This window comes from Haliotis rufescens, unplaced genomic scaffold, assembly GCF_023055435.1.
Source record: "Haliotis rufescens isolate VD_foot unplaced genomic scaffold, xgHalRufe1.0.p SCAF_1, whole genome shotgun sequence".
Classification (NCBI taxonomy): domain Eukaryota; kingdom Metazoa; phylum Mollusca; class Gastropoda; order Lepetellida; family Haliotidae; genus Haliotis; species Haliotis rufescens.
In genome coordinates this window covers 48,050,610-48,071,086 of record NW_025963779.1, presented here as the reverse complement: position 1 = coordinate 48,071,086, position 20,477 = coordinate 48,050,610, and the positions used below count along the sequence as shown (strand labels likewise).

The 20,477-nt window shown below is 43.7% G+C and overlaps 1 protein-coding gene across 7 annotated transcripts in view; it reads left to right on the top strand.

Moving 5' to 3' along the window:
• The window catches only part of LOC124136445 (centlein-like), a 183,733-nt gene that overhangs the window by 76,726 nt on the left and 86,530 nt on the right, over positions 1–20,477 (top strand). For all 7 annotated transcript variants that reach the window (XM_048396898.1, XM_048396913.1, XM_048396908.1 and 4 more), the window contains exons 9-12: positions 7,504–7,560; positions 10,333–10,430; positions 13,316–13,425; positions 18,159–18,211. In XM_048396898.1, the coding sequence (XP_048252855.1) occupies positions 7,504–7,560; positions 10,333–10,430; positions 13,316–13,425; positions 18,159–18,211 (318 nt within the window). The remainder of the gene's footprint in view (positions 1–7,503; positions 7,561–10,332; positions 10,431–13,315; positions 13,426–18,158; positions 18,212–20,477) is intronic.

Here is a 20,477-nt window from a genome sequence, read left to right as displayed (position 1 = left end):
ACGTATCTGGATAAACTGCTGCAGGTGACATTCTGTGTTTACTATGGTACTTGTGACGTATCTGGATAAACTGCTGCAGGTGACATTCTGTGTTTACTATGGTACTTGTGACGTATCTGGATAAACTGCTGCAGGTGACATACTGTGTTTACTATGGTACTTGTGACCAATCTGGATAAACTGCTGCAGGTGACATCCTGTGTTTACCATGGTACTTGTGATGTATCTGGATAAACTGCTGCAGGTGACCTACTGTGTTTACCATGGTACTTGTGACGTATCTGGAAAAACTGCTGCAGGTGACATACTGTGTTTACCATGGTACTTGTGACCAATCTGGATAAACTGCTGCAGGTGACATTCTGTGTTTACTATGGTACTTGTGACGTATCTGGATAAACTGCTGAAGGTGACATACTGTGTTTACTATGGTACTTGTGACCAATCTGGATAAACTGCTGCAGGTGACATACAGTGTTTACCATGGTACTTGTGACCAATCTGGATAAACTGCTGCAGGTGACATCCTGTGTTTACCATGGTACTTGTGACGTATCTGGATAAACTGCTGCAGGTGACCTACTGTGTTTACCATGGTACTTGTGACCAATCTGGATAAACCGCTGCAGGTGACATTCTGTGTTTACTATGGTACTTGTGACGTATCTGGATAAACTGCTGCAGGTGACATACTGTGTTTACCATGGTACTTGTGACGTATCTGGATAAACTGCTGCAGGTGACATTCTGTGTTTACTATGGTACTTGTGACTTATCTGGATAAACTGCTGCAGGTGACATACTGTGTTTACCATGGTACTTGTGACCAATCTGGATAAACTGCTGCAGGTGACATTCTGTGTTTACTATGGTACTTGTGACGTATCTGGATAAACTGCTGCAGGTGACATTCTGTGTTTACTATGGTACTTGTGACGTATCTGGATAAACTGCTGCAGGTGACATATTGTGATTACCATGGTACTTGTGACGTATCTGGATAAACTGCTGCAGGTGACATACTGTGTTTACCATGGTACTTGTGACGTATCTGGATAAGCTGCTGCAGGTGACATACTGTGTTTACCATGGTACTTGTGACGTATCTGGATAAACTGCTGCAGGTGACATACTGTGTTTACCATGGTACTTGTGACGTATCTCGAAAAACTGCTGCAGGTGACATACTGTGTTTACCATGGTACTTGTGACGTATCTGGAAAAACTGCTGCAGGTGACATACTGTGTTTACCATGGTACTTGTGACGTATCTGGATAAACTGCTGCAGGTGACATACTGTGTTTACCATGGTACTTGTGACCAATCTGGATAAACTGCTGCAGGTGACATACTGTGTTTACCATGGTACTTGTGACGTATCTGGAAAAACTGCTGCAGGTGACATACTGTGTTTACTATGGTACTTGTGACGTATCTGGATAAACTGCTGCAGGTGACATACTGTTCCCATGTATAAAGTTACTGGGACTGCAGCACTAACTGACCAGCGGACAGTGAGGATTGCTTCACTAATGTGCTGGTACAGCGTGTGTATTCTCAGTTTGTGTTCCTCTCGGGGGGGTGCCTAATCCCTCCATTGAGAGGTGCTTCATTAAAACATTCAGTAAGGCCTAAAGATTTGATGAGCTGAATCTGTCTCACGTCACTGTGCTGGGACTGCAGTAAAGACAGGGGAAATCACTCACGAATATACTGTGGTTAATGTGCTAGACCCCACATGTAACTCACGCAAAGGGCAGCCAGATGGTAACATGCGTCCAGTAGGTATTGTCTCAATCAGTTAGTCTGAACTTATGTACAGTCAGTTTGTTGCTTTCAGGATGAGAGATAAACAAACATGGTTATGTTAAAAATGTGAAGAATTAAAACTGATGACATTTTGCCCTTGAGAATACTCAACATGAAACACCTGTTATACTATTTAAAGTATTATATGCAAAATAGACATTTCCTTTGTCAAAATTAATCACCATGGTGACAAAAATACCTGAGATTGTATGGGACACTTTGATAGTAACAATCTTAACAAGTGAACTTTGCAATAGTGAAAACTGTACTCAAGGAACTTTGGGAATGTCTAACAGCTTGATTACCTCAGATTAAAAGTTTATAAGAAATGAATATTGACAGGAGTAGGGAGACTGTAATGCCAAGCGTACAGCTGTGTTGCCAAGGATTACTTGGTGGTGGTGTTTGATCACAGCTTGATTGACATGCATCAGGCAAAGCACATCTCTGTCACAGTGAGAGGCACAAATAATTCATGTCAGCCGTCAATATTTGATGTCTTAATCTTGACAGGTCGTATCCTCATGTCTTTGACTTGAGGGTGTAATAGAATGCCATTGACAACATCGCTAGATCTCCTGTAATTATGATAGGGGGTAGTCAATACGTGTACAGATTCATCAGTGAATTTGACAGACAAGCCTGGGACTTGTTCAGTATCAGAGACCATGTACTTATGGTATACTGATGGTATACACATTTGGCGTGAGACTCACGCTTTTTCAACAAAACTCACTGTCACACGCAATGTGTAACACTAACCTCATGCCTATTCACTCAAAACAACTTTTCAAAACATCGTGCTATAAGTCTGTGCCGAATTGCCTGTTTCTCATTGCCACTGTCATTATTTTTACATCTCTCTGTTAAGACCTTTTACAAAAAAGACTTCCAAGCAGAAGCGCTCCTAAATACTGGGCAAAATGGTTAAAATCAGTTAAGATGGACTCTCAACCAAACCTGACCCAGACTGATATACACCTCACTCATGGAATACCTTTGAGGTTGACAGCTATGCGATATGGTCTCTGGATTGAGAGTACTTGTCACAGTCGGGTAGTCAGTGTGTACACATTCATCAGGGAACGATAAACATATTGATGAATGATGAACATGTCAATGAATGATATTACATGTCTAGTTCGGGGGGATCATGACAATGGGTTCTCATGAACCTATGTGTGTATCCGTATGCTCCCATAAAAAAATCTTTTAACTCTCTTCTGTATTTTTTGTCTTATCTTTGAGACCAGCATACAGAGTTACCTCTCCTCAGCAAGGTGGAGTTGTCGTCATTGTTCTGTAGTGGCCTATGGCTAACACCTATGGTCCACATGCTCATTAGCCCCAGCATCCTCAACTAGCCATGATGGTTTAGCTTGTCATACATTGTTGGACTCTGTGGCCAAGTATTTGGAAGATATTCATCATAGCTTTGGTTGTCATCCTTAATGACTCTCTTGCGCCAGGCTCTTTTGCTGAAGGGTTTTCAGCCTCAAACTCTTCAGAAATGATCTGTTTCGTATATGTAGCAGGCATCGGTTTGACAGGCAGTTGGCGCAGGCGATTGTTGAATATAATCACCAGGAACAACATAAAGTAAAATGGAAAAATTCTACTATCATTTCAGAAGTCTAAGTTGCCACCTGTCAAGTATGTGATGTCGACTTCCCACCACGATTAACTTCATGACTGAAGGACCTCCTGAGCAAACAGGCTCCGACTACTGCATGTCTTTCGACTCCATTTCCCTGTTTCTGGCCCAGTTGTCTGGCTAGCAGCCTGCCTTGGCCTAGCAAGTATCATCTAGTTCACTTCTGAAAGAAGTCTGGGAAAGGTCAACAATGAGGGTTGCTTTTGCGATAATCTGTTGAGTCTGCTCTCCTCTGGATTTTTTAATCTGTCTTCAGGTAGAAATCCATGATGAGCTCCATTGGCTGCTGATGGATTCTGACCTCCTGCTCGGGGTAACGCTTCCCCCATTGCTGCTGCAGGTCTGGGTATTCACAGATCCATCCTCCCTAGGAGGCTCTTCTATGCATCAATGAATTAGAACTGGGCCTAGGCTTTGTATGCATCTTCTAGTGTTCAGGACTGTGGAGGTGACATGGGGTTTAACGTCACATCCAAAGTTATTGCAATTTGATAGCGACGCACATGCGTGTGTGTGTGGCTTCTTGTACTTGTCTGGGCTAGTGCCAATTTCATTGTGCTAACCCACTGAGATACCATGGTACAGTTTGAAATGACTTCAAACCCAGACATAGTATGCTGACTCCAAGCCAACAAGTCTTTGTTTTAGCCCTTTAAGTACTGTGCGCCAGGCAGGGTAACAACAAGTACTATCTTTTACCATCTTTTGGTATGACGCAGCAGGGGACTGAACCCAGACCTTCTGGTCTCCGAGCAGACGTTCTACCACTAGATGACGGAGGAGGTCTCAGGACTGTCACTGCAGTCACTTACATCAGGAAGATAGGGGCCACTCTTTCCTAGCTACTCCTACATCTCACTGTCTCTTTCTACAATCTGAAAAATCAGTTCAGCATCAAGTTGACTGTTCAACACATTCCTGGTCACTTCAATGTTGTTGGAGACACTTAGGTGACACCAAGGTAACTTCCACTGAGTTGTTGCTTTATGAAGAAGCCTTCCAGTTGATCACTCAGGATAGGGAATGCTGACCTTTTTGCCACTCATATAAATGCACAACTTCCCATTTTGTTTCTCTTGTTTCTCCCGATCTGCTAGCTTTGGCTGTGGATACGCTATCCATCGATTGGTCAGAGATGGTCACTTAAACGTTTCCACTTATCTCATTGATTCCAAAGGTTCTGGAACCAGCATCTCACACTGATGCTTTACCTGGTTGTACGAGCATGGTCATCCAGACTTTGGTTCCTGGAGTGTCTAGTTCTCCTGCCAGACCTCTTGCTGCAGTTGTTGCTGTAGACGACTCTCTTTGTGCAGCCGTACTTTTGCCGATATCACCAGGACATGAGCACGCTTTGTCTTTGCATATGGCAACTATTACCAGACACCTTGTAACTACAGGTTTTTTTTAATAGGTTTCATTGACTGCAGCTTGATCAATTAGACAGTGAGTGGTCAGAAATCTTGCTTTCTAGCTTTTCTGGAATTCTTGGCTAAGAATCAGTGCACTTTTGATGGAGGATTGGGGCAGATATGGTGGAAGATATTCACTTTGTCTCATCATGTAGGCAGACTACATTATGATTTTCAGGAGAAAATTCCCTGGGACTTGAATGTTGATCATTGCATCCTTATTTATTACTTAGTCTCAATTGGAATAATAGTTTGTAGTATTTTCCTGTAGTGTAAATGGTAACATGAAGTGATGTCATGTGATCTGAAATGATTGTCATTAGATTGTTGACATCACTGGGTCTGTGGTCTTACTAGTGTTGATATCATGTGTAGCTGTGTTCTGAGAAACAGAATTAGCTGTTAACATATTTCATCTAATTACTGTTTAAGTCACACAGTCTATGTGGGAATTCGGACTAAAAAGTTAGTGAAGAGTTCTATGAATTAGTCCTGTTATAGCCTCTCTCACAGAGGTTGTCACGTACCCATTCAAACCACCTTCCTTAAGTGGGTTTAAGTTAATGTATACATTCAATATTGAAATAGTTCATTTCACTAAGAATTATTGAAAGTGTACCACCTTAAACATGACATGACTTGGGTGTGGATTGTGACTGGATTGTTTGGTCCAGACTCAGGTGTGGATTGTGACTGGATTGTCTGGTCCAGGCTTGAGTGTTGATTGTGACTGGATTGTCTGGTCCAGACTCAGGTGTGGATTGTGACTGGATTGTCTGGTCCAGGTTTGGGTGTGGGTTGTGACTGGATTGTCTGGTCCAGGCTTGGGTGTGGATTATGACTGGATTGTCTGGTCGAGGCTTGAGTAGGGATTGTGACTGGATTGTCTGTTTCAACTGGGGTAGGGATTGTGACTGGATTGCCTGGTCCAGACTTGGGTGTGGATTGTGACTGGATTGTCTGGTCCAGACGTGGGTGTGGATTGTGACTGGATTGCCTCGTCCAGACTTGGGTGTGGATTGTGACCGGATTGTCTGGTCCAGGCTTGAGTGTTGATTGTGACTGGATTGTCTGGTCCAGACTCAGGTGTGGATTGTGACTGGATTGTCTGGTCCAGGCTTGGGTTTGGATTGTGACTGGATTGTCTGTTTCAGCTGGGGTAGGGATTGTGACTGGATTGCCTGGTCCAGACTTGGGTGTGGATTGTGACTGGATTGTCTGGTCCAGACGTGGGTGTGGATTGTGACCGGATTGTCTTGTCCAGGCTTGGGAGTGGATTGTGACTGGATTGTCTAGTCCAGACTCAGGTGTGGATTGTGACTGGATTGTCTAGTCCAGACTCAGGTGTGGATTGTGACTGGATTGTCTGGTCCAGACTTGGGTGTGGATTGTGACGAGATTGTCAGGTCCAGACTTGGGTGTGGATTGTGACTGGATTGTCTGGTCCAGGTTTGATTACAGTTTGATGTTGGCCTGTACAGATGTTGGCCTGTATTTGGGACGACCATTTGATATTCACGGGGTGGTGGGGTAGGGATGGGTGCAGCTGAGATTTTGTATCGAGATAAGATATTTATTACTGCAACAAAAGCAGATATTATTTTATTTAAAGCTGTGAGTCTGAATTTGTCTTAAGTAAAACACCTTGCAGCAATGTAACTTTTTTGCCAGGCAATTTCTTTTCTTTTCATCACTCTAAAGCATAATTTTTATTTTTTCAAATAGTTTGTCAGGATAATCTTACCTTGAACATTTGTGTATGTGAGACATTGTGATTTCAACTTCTTGCTAATAAATTACATATTTTTAAAGATAATAAATCCAGTACCATATACCATTGCAGGCAGATTTTTTTGAGTGAGAGGCCTAATATTTTTTATGATATTTGTGTTGAGAAATGATTATGATAGTTTTTTTGTTAATGACAGTATGGCCAATGTCAGGGCAGTGAAATGATGAGTCTGCTTGCACAGTATGCATATCCACTTGTGTCATCAGTGACCACAGTATTGGTTGTCATATACTTGGAATATTTATGAAACCTTACCCATGAAATTACCATGAAATTTCTGTTTTCATTTCAGCTGAGATCATTGAGTATTGAGATTGAACAATGTGAATGGATAACACTTCTTTAACTGATAATAACATGAAGGATTGATACATATCCCTTTATCAGTGAAGAGTGACCGGACATGAATCTCACCCCAATCTGGTCACTTGCATCAACTAATGGCCCATGCATCCATCATCTGTTATTCCGTGTATACACTCAATCATTAGCTTTTCGTAGTAATATGATGTTTGTTTAAAACTACCTCATTGTTTCTTGTAATGGTCCAGGGCTACTAGTCCCTTCGTTAGGTGACTGAACTAGTACATATTAATTTATATACAGGAAGTTTTGTATTTATATGGATTAGGATTAATTTATTCATTCAAAGACTGAAGAGGTTCATGTTTGCTGAATGCAGTAAAATCTTTGAGAAGTTAGAATAACCCTGCAGCCACGGTAAAGGATCATGGTCATCATGGCCACAGGGTATTGAAGTGAGTTCAAGGTGTGTAGTCAGGCAACTGGTAGCTGATAGTTGGTGTTGTGCTCACGGTATGTTTATGTATTTCAGACACTTGACAGAGAGGTGTCAGACAAGGTGACCAAGTTTCAGAGTCTTGTCCAAGAGGTGAGTTTTGAAAATCTGTATCACATATAATGAAGGGAGAAGAAAATGAAGACTCCAGTGACTGGTCTTCCTAGAGTTTTCAGTTAGCAGAATAAATATATGTGTCTTGAATGATCATTTGAGTAATTGGTGAGACAAGGGAGAAAACTCCATCTGTACAATGCCTAACCTGCCTGGGCCTTTTCCCTAGTGTATTGATCCCTGACAATGATGTGGTGTATGCCCAACCCTACAGGGCAGGACAGAGCCAACCTCCCATTGTGTCTATAAGAGTGATCGGAATGAGCCATGACTGTCACTACAGGGCAGGGCAGAGCCAGCCTCCCATTGTGACCATGTATAGCGGGAATGAGGCCATGACTGGGGTACACCCAACACTGTCATAACAGGGCAGGACAGAGCCAGCCTCCCATTGTGTCTATATGTGATGGGAATGAGGCCATGACTGGTGTACACCCAACACTACAGGGCAGGGCAGAGCCAGCCTCCCATTGTGTCTATATGTGATGGGAATGAGGCCATGACTGATGTACACCAAACACTGTCACTACAGGGCAGGACAGAGCCAGCCTCCCATTGTGTCTATGTGTGATGGGAATGAGGCCATGACTGGGGTACACCAAACACTGTCACAACAGGGCAGGACAGAGCCAGCCTCCCATTGTGTCTGTGTGTGATGGGAATGAGGCCATGACTGGTGTACACCCATCACTACAGGGCAAGAGAGAGCCAGCCTCCCATTGTGTCTATGTGTGATGGGAATGAGGCCATGACTGGTGTACACACAACACTGTCACTACAGGGCAGGACAGAGCCAGCCTCCCATTGTGACCATGTATAGCGGGAATGAGGCCATGACTGGTGTACACCCAACACTGTCACTACAGGGCAGGACAGAGCCAGGCTCCCATTGTGACCATGTGTAGCGGGAATCAGGCCATGACTGGTGTACACCCAACACTGTCACGACAGGGCAGGACAGAGCCAGGCTCCCATTGTGACCATGTATAGCGGGAATGAGGCCATGACTGATGTACACCCAACATTGTCACTACAGGGCAGGAAGGGACCAGCCTCCCATTGTGTCTATGTGTGATGGGAATGAGGCCATGACCGGTGTACAGGGCAGGACAGAGCCAGCCTCCCATTGTGACCATGTATAGTGGGAATGAGGCCATGACTGGTGTACACCCAACACTGTCACTACAGGGCAGGGCATAGCCAGCCTCCCATTGTGTCTATGTGTGATGGGAATGAGACCATGACTGGGGTACACCCAACACTGTCATAACAGGGCAGGACAGAGCCAGCCTCCCATTGTTTCTATGTGTGATGGGAATGAGGCCATGACTGGTGTACACCCAACACTACAGGGCAGGACAGAGCCAGCCTCCCATTGTGTCTGTGTGTGATGGGAATGAGGCCATGACTGATGTACACCCAGCACTGTCACTACAGGGCAGGACAGAGCCAGCCTCCCATTGTGTCTATGTGTGATGGGAATGAGGCCATGACTGGTGTACACCCAACACTGTCACTACAGGGCAGGACAGAGCCAGCCTCCCATTGTGTCTATGTGTGATGGGAATGAGGCCTGACTGATGTACACCCAGCACTGTCACTACAGGGCAGGACAGAGCCAGCCTCCCATTGTGACCATGTATAGCGGGAATCAGGCCATGACTGGTGTACACCCAACACTGTCACTACAGGGCAGGGCATAGCCAGCCTCCCATTGTGTCTATGTGTGATGGGAATGAGGCCATGACTGGGGTACACCCAACACTGTCACAACAGGGCAGGACAGAGCCAGCCTCCCATTGTGTCTGTGTGTGATGGGAATGAGGCCATGACTGGTGTACACCCATCACTACAGAGCAAGAGAGAGCCAGCCTCCAATTGTGTCTATGTGTGATGGGAATGAGGCCATGACTGGGGTACACCCAGCACTGTCACTACAGGGCAGGACAGAGCCAGCCTCCCATTGTGTCTGTGTGATGGGAATGAGGCCATGACTGGTGTAAACCCAACACTGTCACTACAGGGCAGGGCAGAGCCAGCCTCCCATTGTGTCTATGTGTGATGGGAATGAGGCCATGACTGATGTACACCCAACACTGTCTCTACAGGGCAGGACAGAGCCAGCCTCCCATTGTGACCATGTATATCGGGAATGAGGCCATGACTGATGTACACCCAACATTGTCACTACAGGGCAGGAAGGGACCAGCCTCCCATTGTGTCTATGTGTGATGGGAATGAGGCCATGACTGATGTACACCAAGCACTGTCACTCCAGGGCAGGACAGAGCCAGCCTCCCATTGTGTCTATGTGTGATGGGAATAAGGCCATGACTGGTGTACACCCAGCACTGTCACTACAGGGCAGGACAGAGCCAGCCTCCAATTATGTGTATGTGTGATGGGAATGAAGCCATGACTGACGTACACCCAACATTGTCACTACAGGGCTGGAGAGAGCCAGCCTCCCATTGTGACCATGTATAGCGGGAATGAGGCTGTAACTTGTGTGTTCTCTAAAGTATCTGTAAACAATCACTACAAGGCATGCAGGACAGAATCAGCAATACCTTCATATATGCTGTGTGTAGTGGATTACATATTTTGATTTGTGCAAGTTCGCTAGATGTCTGGAAGGAGGCCAATGATTTTCTGTCAACTAAATTCAAGTCATACTGTGAGGTTTTTGGTGTACTGTGTTAGTGAGACAGTTGATCGACACCCTTGTATGTATATCTCTGTTGTACACAGTTAGAGGAGGCAAACCAAAAGCTCCAGAGGTTTGAGGAAGATGGCCGGCAACAGCAGAGGGAGATCACATACAAGAACAGGGAGCTGGAGAATGTCAGGTATGTCCATCACTCTTGTGGAGACTCTTAACAACATGATCATGGTGGTGGCTTAGTTGAGGTGTGTCTCAGTTAAAGAGGAGCTTTGCTGAAGATGGGCACTAGGCTGTAGAGAACAGTCCCCCTTTAAGGACATAGCACAATGTTTGCCTCATCAAACGAGTATTAAGATTTTGAAAACCCAGGGCTTAATCAAGGATTCTAAACTAAGAAAGATGGGACAAAATAGTGATATTGTCCAAATTGTGGTTGTTTTAATTGTTCTCATTTTCATAAATTCTGAGGAATTGGGGATACATGTTATACATATTGTACATGTATGTGTTATATATGTTTTACATGTATATGTTGTACAAGTTATACATGTTGTACATATTGTACATGTATGTACAAAGTATGTTATATGTTTTACATATATATGTTGTAATTGTTATACATGTTGTACATATTGTACATGTATGTGTGATATCTGTTTTACATGTATATGGTGTACCTGTTATACATGTTGTACATATTGTACATGTATGTGTTATATCTGTTCTACATGTATATTTGTACCTGTTATACATGTTGTACATATTGTACATGTATGTATTATATCTGTTTTACAAGTATATGTTGTACCCATTATACATGTTGTACATATTGAACATGTATGTATTATATCTGTTTTACATGTATATGTTGTAGCGTTATACATGTTGTACATATTGTACATGTATGTGTTATATCTGTTTTACATGTATATGTTGTAGCGTTATACATGTTGTACATATTGAACATGTATGTATTATATCTGTTTTACATGTATATGTTGTAGCGTTATACATGTTGTACATATTGTACATGTATGTGTTATATCTGTTTTACATGTATATGTTGTACCTGTTAAACATGTTGTACATATTGTACATGTATGTATTATAAATATTTTTTACATGTATACCGGTATGTTGTACCCATTATACATGTTGTGCATATTGTACAAAGTATGTGTTATATGTTTAACATGTATATGTTGTAACTGTTATACATGTTGTACATATTGTACAAAGTATGTGTTATATGTTTTACATGTATATGTTGTACCCGTTATACATGTTGTACATATTGTACAAAGTATGTGTTATGTATGATGGGAATGAGGTATGTGTAGAATAGGTCTTCAGCAACCTATGCTTGCCGTAAAAGGTTACTATGCGTGCGACTAATGGGATCACGTGGTCAGGCACGCTGACTTGGTTGATGCATGTCATCGTATCCCAATTGCGTAGACTGATGCTCATGATGTCAATCACTGGATTGTTTGGTCCAGTTTAGATTATTTACAGATGCCATCATACAGCTGTAATATTGCTGAGTTTGACAACAAACAAATGAACAAACAAAACATGTTGTTCCTATTGTACATGTATGTGTTGTACATGTTTTACATGTATAGGTTGTACCCGTTATTCATGTTGCAAATGTTGTAGATATTGTCCCCACTGTATTCTTCAGTGTATTTGATGAATTCTGCAACATGCAAAATGCTGCACAAATTCTGCACAAAAAGTCATTTTTCTGGACTGAGCGGGCATTTCTGCAAAATATAATGTAACTGTAGAATCGCGAAATACAGCTGGGACAGACTTCAGCACATTGATTAAAAACATGAAAAGATTTGGAAAAAATCTCCCAATTCCTAGTTGATGGTACACATGCTTTGCAAGTCCTGCAATCAACCGAAATCTGCACGGCAGTCGCCATGTTGTTTACAAACCAGATGTCGATTTCGTTGCACGATTTTGTGTGGCCTATGCATAGACTCGTTAGTCCAGTCAAAATATAACTCCATTTTTCCAGGCTAGTTGGGCAAGGGTGGAAACCAGACTTCTGTAGTCAGTGAACTCACTTGCCTTGGGAAGATGATGTATATGTTGTTTCTATTGTACCCATTGTACATCTGGCACATATTGTAACCGTAGTATATATACAACAAATGGCCGGGACTGAAACATAAATTTGTTATATCGGTCAGTTCGTTATAAGCGACGTAGTTTACTGTACATGTATATGTTGTAACAGTTGTACTCTTCATTATACATGTACATCTTGCACACATTGTCAATGTGCATGCTATATATGGTGTACATGTATATGTTGTATCTGTTGTGTATGTTCTATGTGTTGTGTATGTTGTATGCATTGTGTATGTGTTGTGTATGTTGTATGTGTTGAGTATGTTGTACGTGCTGTGTATGTTGTACGTGTTGTGTATGTTGTATGCAATATGTATGTGTTGTGTATGTTGTACGTGTTGTGTATGTTGTACATGTGTATGTTGTGTATGTTGTGTATGTTGTACGTGTTGTGTATATTGTACGTGTTGTGTATGTTGTACGTGTTGTGTATGTTGTACGTGATGTGTATGTTGTACATGTTGTGTATGTTGTACATGTTGTGTATGTTGTACATGTGTATATTGTGTATGTTGTACATGTTGTGTATGTTGTACATGTTGTGTATGTTGTACATGTTGTGTATGTTGTACATGTTGTGTATGTTGTACATTATGTGTATGTTGTACATGTTGTGTATGTTGTACATGTTGTGTATGTTGTACATGTTGTTGTACATGTTGTGTATGTTGTACATGTTGTGTATGTTGTACATGTTGTGTATGTTGTACATGTTGTGTATGTTGTACATGTTGTGTATGTTGTACATATTGTGTATGTTGTACATAATGTGTATGTTGTTTGTGTTGTACATGTTGAACGAGTTGTGTATATTTTACGTGTTATACATTTTGTGTATGTTGTGTATGTTGTACGTGTTTTGTATGTTGTACATGTTATACATGTTGTATTGCATTGTATACATGTGTACATGTTGCATTGCAGGAAGGAGCTGTCTGAGCTGTGGGCCAGTCACAACCAGCTGACAGAACACTCCAGTCAGCAAGCAGAGCTCATCCGGCAGCTGCAGTCTCTACAGCTGGACACCCAGAAGAGTAGGTTCTTCACTCCACTTGCTTCTGTTGACACTCCCTCAGGTCCGAATCATAGTTTGGAATCTCAGATTCACCATGATTTGGCTCATGGTTTGTCAGCACCACACCCATGTTCATGCGTTTCACCACCGAAGTGGTAAACGTTGTAGATCTGCATCATGTGGGGCTTTCTTTTCCCTTCTGACATGCTGTGATGATGTCACGAGAATACTGTCATATGCTGCCGCTGATTGTAGTATAGGCCATGATTGTATGGTGCCCTGCAATACTGCTGTGTGTAGTATATGTCCTGATTCTGTTGTGACCTGAGTGTAGTATAGGCCATGATTGTATGGTGCCCTGCAATACTGCTGTGTGTAGTATATGTCCTGATTCTGTTGTGACCTGAGTGTAGTATAGGCCATCATTGTATGGTGCCCTGCAATACTGCTGTGTGTAGTATATGTCCTGATTCTGTTGTGACCTGAGTGTAGTATATGTCCTGATTGTTTGGTGCCCTGAAATACTGCTGTGTGTAGTATATGTCCTGATTCTGTGGTGACCTGAGTGTAACTTATGCCCTGATTATATGGTGCCACGTAATGCCACCAAGTGTAGTATCTGCCCTGATTGTTTGGTGCCACTTGCTGCCGCTGAATGTAGTATATGTCCTGATTGTTTGGTGCCATTTGCTGCCGCTGATTGTAGTATATGCCCTGATTGTATGGTGCCCTGCAATGCTGCTGTGTGTAGTATATGCCCTGATTGTATGGTGCCACTTGCTGCCGCTGAGTGTAGTATATGTCCTGATTGTTTGGTGCCCTGCAATACTGCTGTGTGTAGTATATGTCCTGATTCTGTGGTGATCTGAGTGTAGTATATGCCCTGATTGTTTGGTGCCACGTGATGCCACTGAGTGTAGTATATGCCCTGATTGTATAGTGCCACGTGATGCCACTGAGTGTAGTATATGCCCTGGTTGTATGGTGCCACTTGCTGCCGCTGTGTGTAGTATATGCCCTGATTGTATGGTGCCACGTGATGCCACTGAGTGTAGTATATGCCCTGATTGTATGGTGCCACGTGATGCCACTGAGTGTAGTATATGCCCTGATTGTTTGGTGCCACGTGATGCCACTGAGTATAGTATATGCCCTGATTGTATGGTGCCACGTGATGCCACTGAGTGTAGTATATGCCCTGATTGTATGGTGCCACTTGATGCTGTTGAGTGTAGTATATGCCCTGATTGTATGGTGCCACGTGATGCCACTGAGTGTAGTATATGCCCTGATTTTTCGGTGCCACTTGCTGCCGCTAAGTGTAGTATATGTCCTGATTGTATGGTGCCACGTGATGCCACTGAGTGTAGTATATGCCCTGATTGTCTGGTGCCACGTGATGCTGCTGAGTGTAGTATATGCCCTGATTGTATGGTGCCACGTGATGCCACTGAGTGTAGTATATGCCCTGATTGTATGGTTCCACTTGCTGCCACTGAGTGTAGTATATGCCCTGATTGTATGGTGCCACGTGATGCCACTGAGTGTAGTATATGCCCTGATTGTATGGTGCCACGTGATGCCACTGAGTGTAGTATATGCCCTGATTGTATGGTGCCACGTGATGCCGCTGAGTGTAGTATATGCCCTGATTGTTTGGTGCCCTGCAATACTGCTGTGTGTAGTATATGCCCTGACTGTATGGTGCCACGTGATGCCACTGAGTGTAGTATATGCCCTGGTTGTATGGTGCCACTTGCTGCCGCTGTGTGTAGTATATGCCCTGATTGTATGGTGCCACGTGATGCCACTGAGTGTAGTATATGCCCTGATTGTATGGTGCCACTTGATGCTGTTGAGTGTAGTATATGCCCTGATTGTATGGTGCCACGTGATGCCACTGAGTGTAGTATATGCCCTGATTTTTCGGTGCCACTTGCTGCCGCTAAGTGTAGTATATGCCCTGATTGTATGGTGCCACGTGATGCCACTGAGTGTAGTATATGCCCTGATTGTTTGGTGCCACGTGATGCTGCTGAGTGTAGTATATGCCCTGATTGTATGGTGCCACGTGATGCCACTGAGTGTAGTATATGCCCTGATTGTATGGTTCCACTTGCTGCCACTGAGTGTAGTATATGCCCTGATTGTATGGTGCCACGTGATGCCACTGAGTGTAGTATATGCCCTGATTGTATGGTGCCACGTGATGCCACTGAGTGTAGTATATATCCTGATTGTTTGGTGCCAAGTGATGCCTCTGATTGTGGTATATGCCCTGATTGTATGGTGCCACTTGCTGCCGCTCTGTGTAGTATATGCCCTGATTGTATGGTGCCACGTGATGCCACTGAGTGTAGTATATGCCCTGATTGTATGGTGCCACATGATGCTGTTGAGTGTAGTATATGCCCTGATTGTATGGTGCCACTTACTGCCGCTGAGTGTAGTATATGCCCTGATTGTTTGGTGCCACGTGATGCCACTGAGTGTAGTATATGCCCTGATTGTATAGTGCCACGTGATGCCACTGAGTGTAGTATATGCCCTGGTTGTATGGTGCCACTTGCTGCCGCTGTGTGTAGTATATATCCTGATTGTTTGGTGCCAAGTGATGCCTCTGATTGTGGTATATGCCCTGATCGTATGGTGCCACTTGGTGCCGCTGAGTGTAGTATATGTCCTGATTCTGTGGTGACCTGAGTGAAGTATAGGCCATGATTGTTTGGTGCCCTGCAATACTGCTGTATGTAGTATATGTCCTGATTCTGTTGTGACCTGAGTGTAGTATATGCCTTGATTGTTTGGTGCTCTGCAATACTGCTGTGTGTAGTATATGTCCTGATTCTGTGGTGACCTGAGTGTAGTATAGGCCATGATTGTTTGGTGCCCTGCAATACTGCTGTGTGTAGTATATGTCCTGATTCTGTGGTGACCTGAGTGTAGTATATGTCATGATTGTTTGGTGCCACTTGATGCGGCTGAGCGGCGTATATGCCCTGATTGTATGGTGCCCTGCGATGCTGCTGTGTGTAGTATATGCCCTGATTGTATGGTGCCACTTGCTGCCGCTGAGTGTAGTATATGTCCTGATTGTATGGTGCCACGTGATGCCGCTGAGTGTCGTATATGTCCTGATTCTCTGGTGACCTGAGTGTAGTATATGTCCTGATTGTTTGGTGCCACGTGATGCCGCTGAGTGTCGTATATGTCCTGATTCTGTGGTGACCTGAGTATAGTATATGTCCTGATTGTATGGTGCCCTGCAATACTGCTTTGTGTAGTATATGCCCTGATTGTATGGTGCCCTGCAATACTGCTGTGTGTAGTATATGCCCTGATTGTATGGTGCCCTGTGATGCCGCTGAGTGTAGTATATGCCCTGATTGTATGGTGCCCTGCAATACTGCTGTGTGTAGTATATGCCCTGATTGTATGGTGCCCTGCAATACTGCTGTGTGTAGTATATTTCCTGATTCTGTGGTGCCACGTGATGCCTCTGATTGTAGTATGTGCCCTGATTGTATGGCTCCCTGCGGTGCCTCTGTGTGTAGTATATGTCCTGATTGTATGGCTCCCTGCGGTGCCTCTGATTGTAGTATATGTCCTGATTGTATGGCTCCCTGCGGTGCCTCTGTGTGTAGTATATGTCCTGATTGTATGGCTCCCTGCGGTGCCTCTGATTGTAGTATATGTCCTGATTGTATGGCTCCCTGCGGTGCTTCTGATTGTAGTATATGTCCTGATTGTATGGCTCCCTGCGGTGCCTCTGATTGTAGTATATGTCCTGATTGTATGGCTCCCTGCGGTGCTTCTGTGTGTAGTATATGTCCTGATTGTATGGCTCCCTGCGGTGCCTCTGATTGTAGTATATGTCCTGATTGTATGGCTCCCTGCGGTGCTTCTGTGTGTAGTATATGTCCTGATTGTATGGCTCCCTGCGGTGCCTCTGATTGTAGTATATGTCCTGATTGTATGGCTCCCTGCGGTGCCTCTGTGTGTAGTATATGTCCTGATTGTATGGCTCCCTGCGGTGCCTCTGATTGTAGTATATGTTCTGATTGTATGGCTCCCTGCGGTGCTTCTGATTGTAGTATATGTCCTGATTGTATGGCTCCCTGCGGTGCTTCTGATTGTAGTATATGTCCTGATTGTATGGCTCCCTGCGGTGCTTCTGATTGTAGTATATGTCCTGATTGTATGGCTCCCTGCGGTGCTTCTGTGTGTAGTATATGTCCTGATTGTATGGCTCCCTGCGGTGCTTCTGTGTGTAGTATATGTCCTGATTGTATGGCTCCCTGCGGTGTTTCTGTGTGTAGTATATGTCCTGATTGTATGGCTCCCTGCGGTGCTTCTGTGTGTAGTATATGCCCTGATTGTATGGTGCCCTGCAATGCTGTTGAGCGTCGTATATGCCCTGATTGTATGGCACCACATGATACCACTGAGTGTAGTATATGCCCTGAATGTATAGTGCCCTGCGATGCTGCTGAATGCCGTATATGCCCTGATTGTATAGTGCCCTGTGATGCTGTTGAGCGTCGTATGTGCCCTGATTGTAAGGCACAATATGATGCCACTGAGTGTAGTATATGCCCTGATTGTATGGTGCCCTGTGATGCTGTTGAGCGTCGTATGTGCCCTGATTGTAAGGCACAATATGATGCCACTGAGTGTAGTATATGCCCTGATTGTATGGTGCCCTGCGATGCTGCTGAGTGTAGTATATGCCCTGATTGTTTGCCTTTTCAGTGATGAAGAACCAGGAAGATGCTTTCTCCATGGAGTCCACATCACTACAACAGGTCAGTAGGATGAGGGAAGATGTCCTATATCATTAAGGAGATGTTCAGACAGTTTCTGGAGGGTATACGTGTTTTACCAACAACGTGTGTCCCTTTATGCATTATCTGTGTTTTTGTTGTAGTTGGATCAACCTTCTGTGTTTATGTTGTAGTTGGATCAACCTTCTGTGTTTATGTTGTAGTTGGATCAACCTTCTGTGATTATGTTGTAGTTTGGTCCCGTGATGGGTGCATTAGGTCATGTTTCTGTGTTTTTGTTGTAGTTGGGTCCCGTGATGGGTGCATTAAGAAGCATGACTTCACCCATCACAGGACCCAACTACAACATAAACACAGAAGCATGACTTCACCCATCACGGGACCCAACTACAACATAAACACAGAAACATGACTTCACACATCACGGGACCCAACTACAACATAAACACAGAAACATGGCTTCACCCATCACGGGACCCAACTACAACATAAACACTGAATCATGACTTCACACATCACGGGACCCAACTACAACATAAACACAGAAACATGACTTCACACATCACGGGACCCAACTACAACATAAACACAGAAACATGGCTTCACCCATCACGGGACCAAACTACAACATAAACACTGAATCATGACTTCACCCATTATAGGACCAAACTACAACATAAACACAGGAGCATGACTTCACCCATAATAGGACCAAACTACAACATAAACACAGAAACATGATTTCACCAATCACGGTACCCAACTCCAACATAAACACAGAGGGTTGATCTAACTACAACATAAAGACAGGAGCATGACTTCACCCATCACGGGACCCAACTACAACAAAAACACAGAAACATAACTTCACACATTATGGGACCTAACTACAACATAAACACAGAAGGTTGATCCAACTACAACATAAACACAGAAGAATGACTTCACCCATCACGGGACCCAACTACAATATTAACACAGAAGGTTGATCCAACTACAACATAAACACAGAAGCATGACTTCACCCATCACCGGACCCAACTACAACATAAACACAGAAGCATGACTTCACCCATCACCGGACCCAACTACAACAAAGACACAGAAACATGACTTCACCCATCACGGGACCCGACTACAACAAAGACACAGAAACATGACTTCATCCATCATGGGACCCAACTACAACATAAACACAGAAGGTTGATCCAACTACAACATAAACACAGAAACATGACTTCACCCATCACGGGACCCAACTACAACAAAAACATAGAAGCATGACTTCACCTATCATGGGACAAAACTACAACATAAACACAGAAGCATGACTTTACCCATCACGGGATCCAACTACAACATAAACACAGAAACATGACTTCACCCATCACGGGACCCAACTACAACAAAAACATAGAAGCATGACTTCACCTATCATGGGACAAAACTACAACATAAACACAGAAGCATGACTTTACCCATCACGGGACCCAACTACAACATAAACACAGAAACATGACTTCACCCATCACGGGACCCAACTACAACATAAACACAGAAACATGACTTCACCCATCAAGGGACCCAAGTACAACAGAAACACAGAAACATGACTTCACCCATCATGGGACCCAAGTACAACATAAACACAGGAGCATCACTTCACCAATCATGGGACCCAACTACAACATAAACATAGAAGAATGACTTCACCAATCACGGGACCCAACTACAACATAAACACAGAAACATGACTTCACCCATCAAGGGACCCAAGTACAACAGAAACACAGAAACATGACTTCACCCATCATGGGACCCAAGTACAACATAAACACAGGAGCATCACTTCACCAATCATGGGACCCAACTACAACATAAACATAGAAGAATGACTTCACCAATCACGGGACCCAACTACAACATAAACACAGAAACATGACTTCACCCATCACGGCACCCAACTGCAACATAAACACTGAAACATGACTTCACCCATCACGGGACCAAACTACAACATAAACACTGAATCATGACTTCCCCCATTATAGGACCAAACTACAACATAAACACAGGAGCATGACTTCACCCATAATAGGACCAAACTACAACATAAACACAGAAACATGATTTCACCAATCACGGTACCCAACTACAACATAAACACAGAAACATGACTTCACCCATCAAGGGACCCAAGTACAACAGAAACACAGAAACATGACTTCACCCATCATTGGACCCAACTACAACATAAACACAGGAGCATGACTTCACCAATCATGGG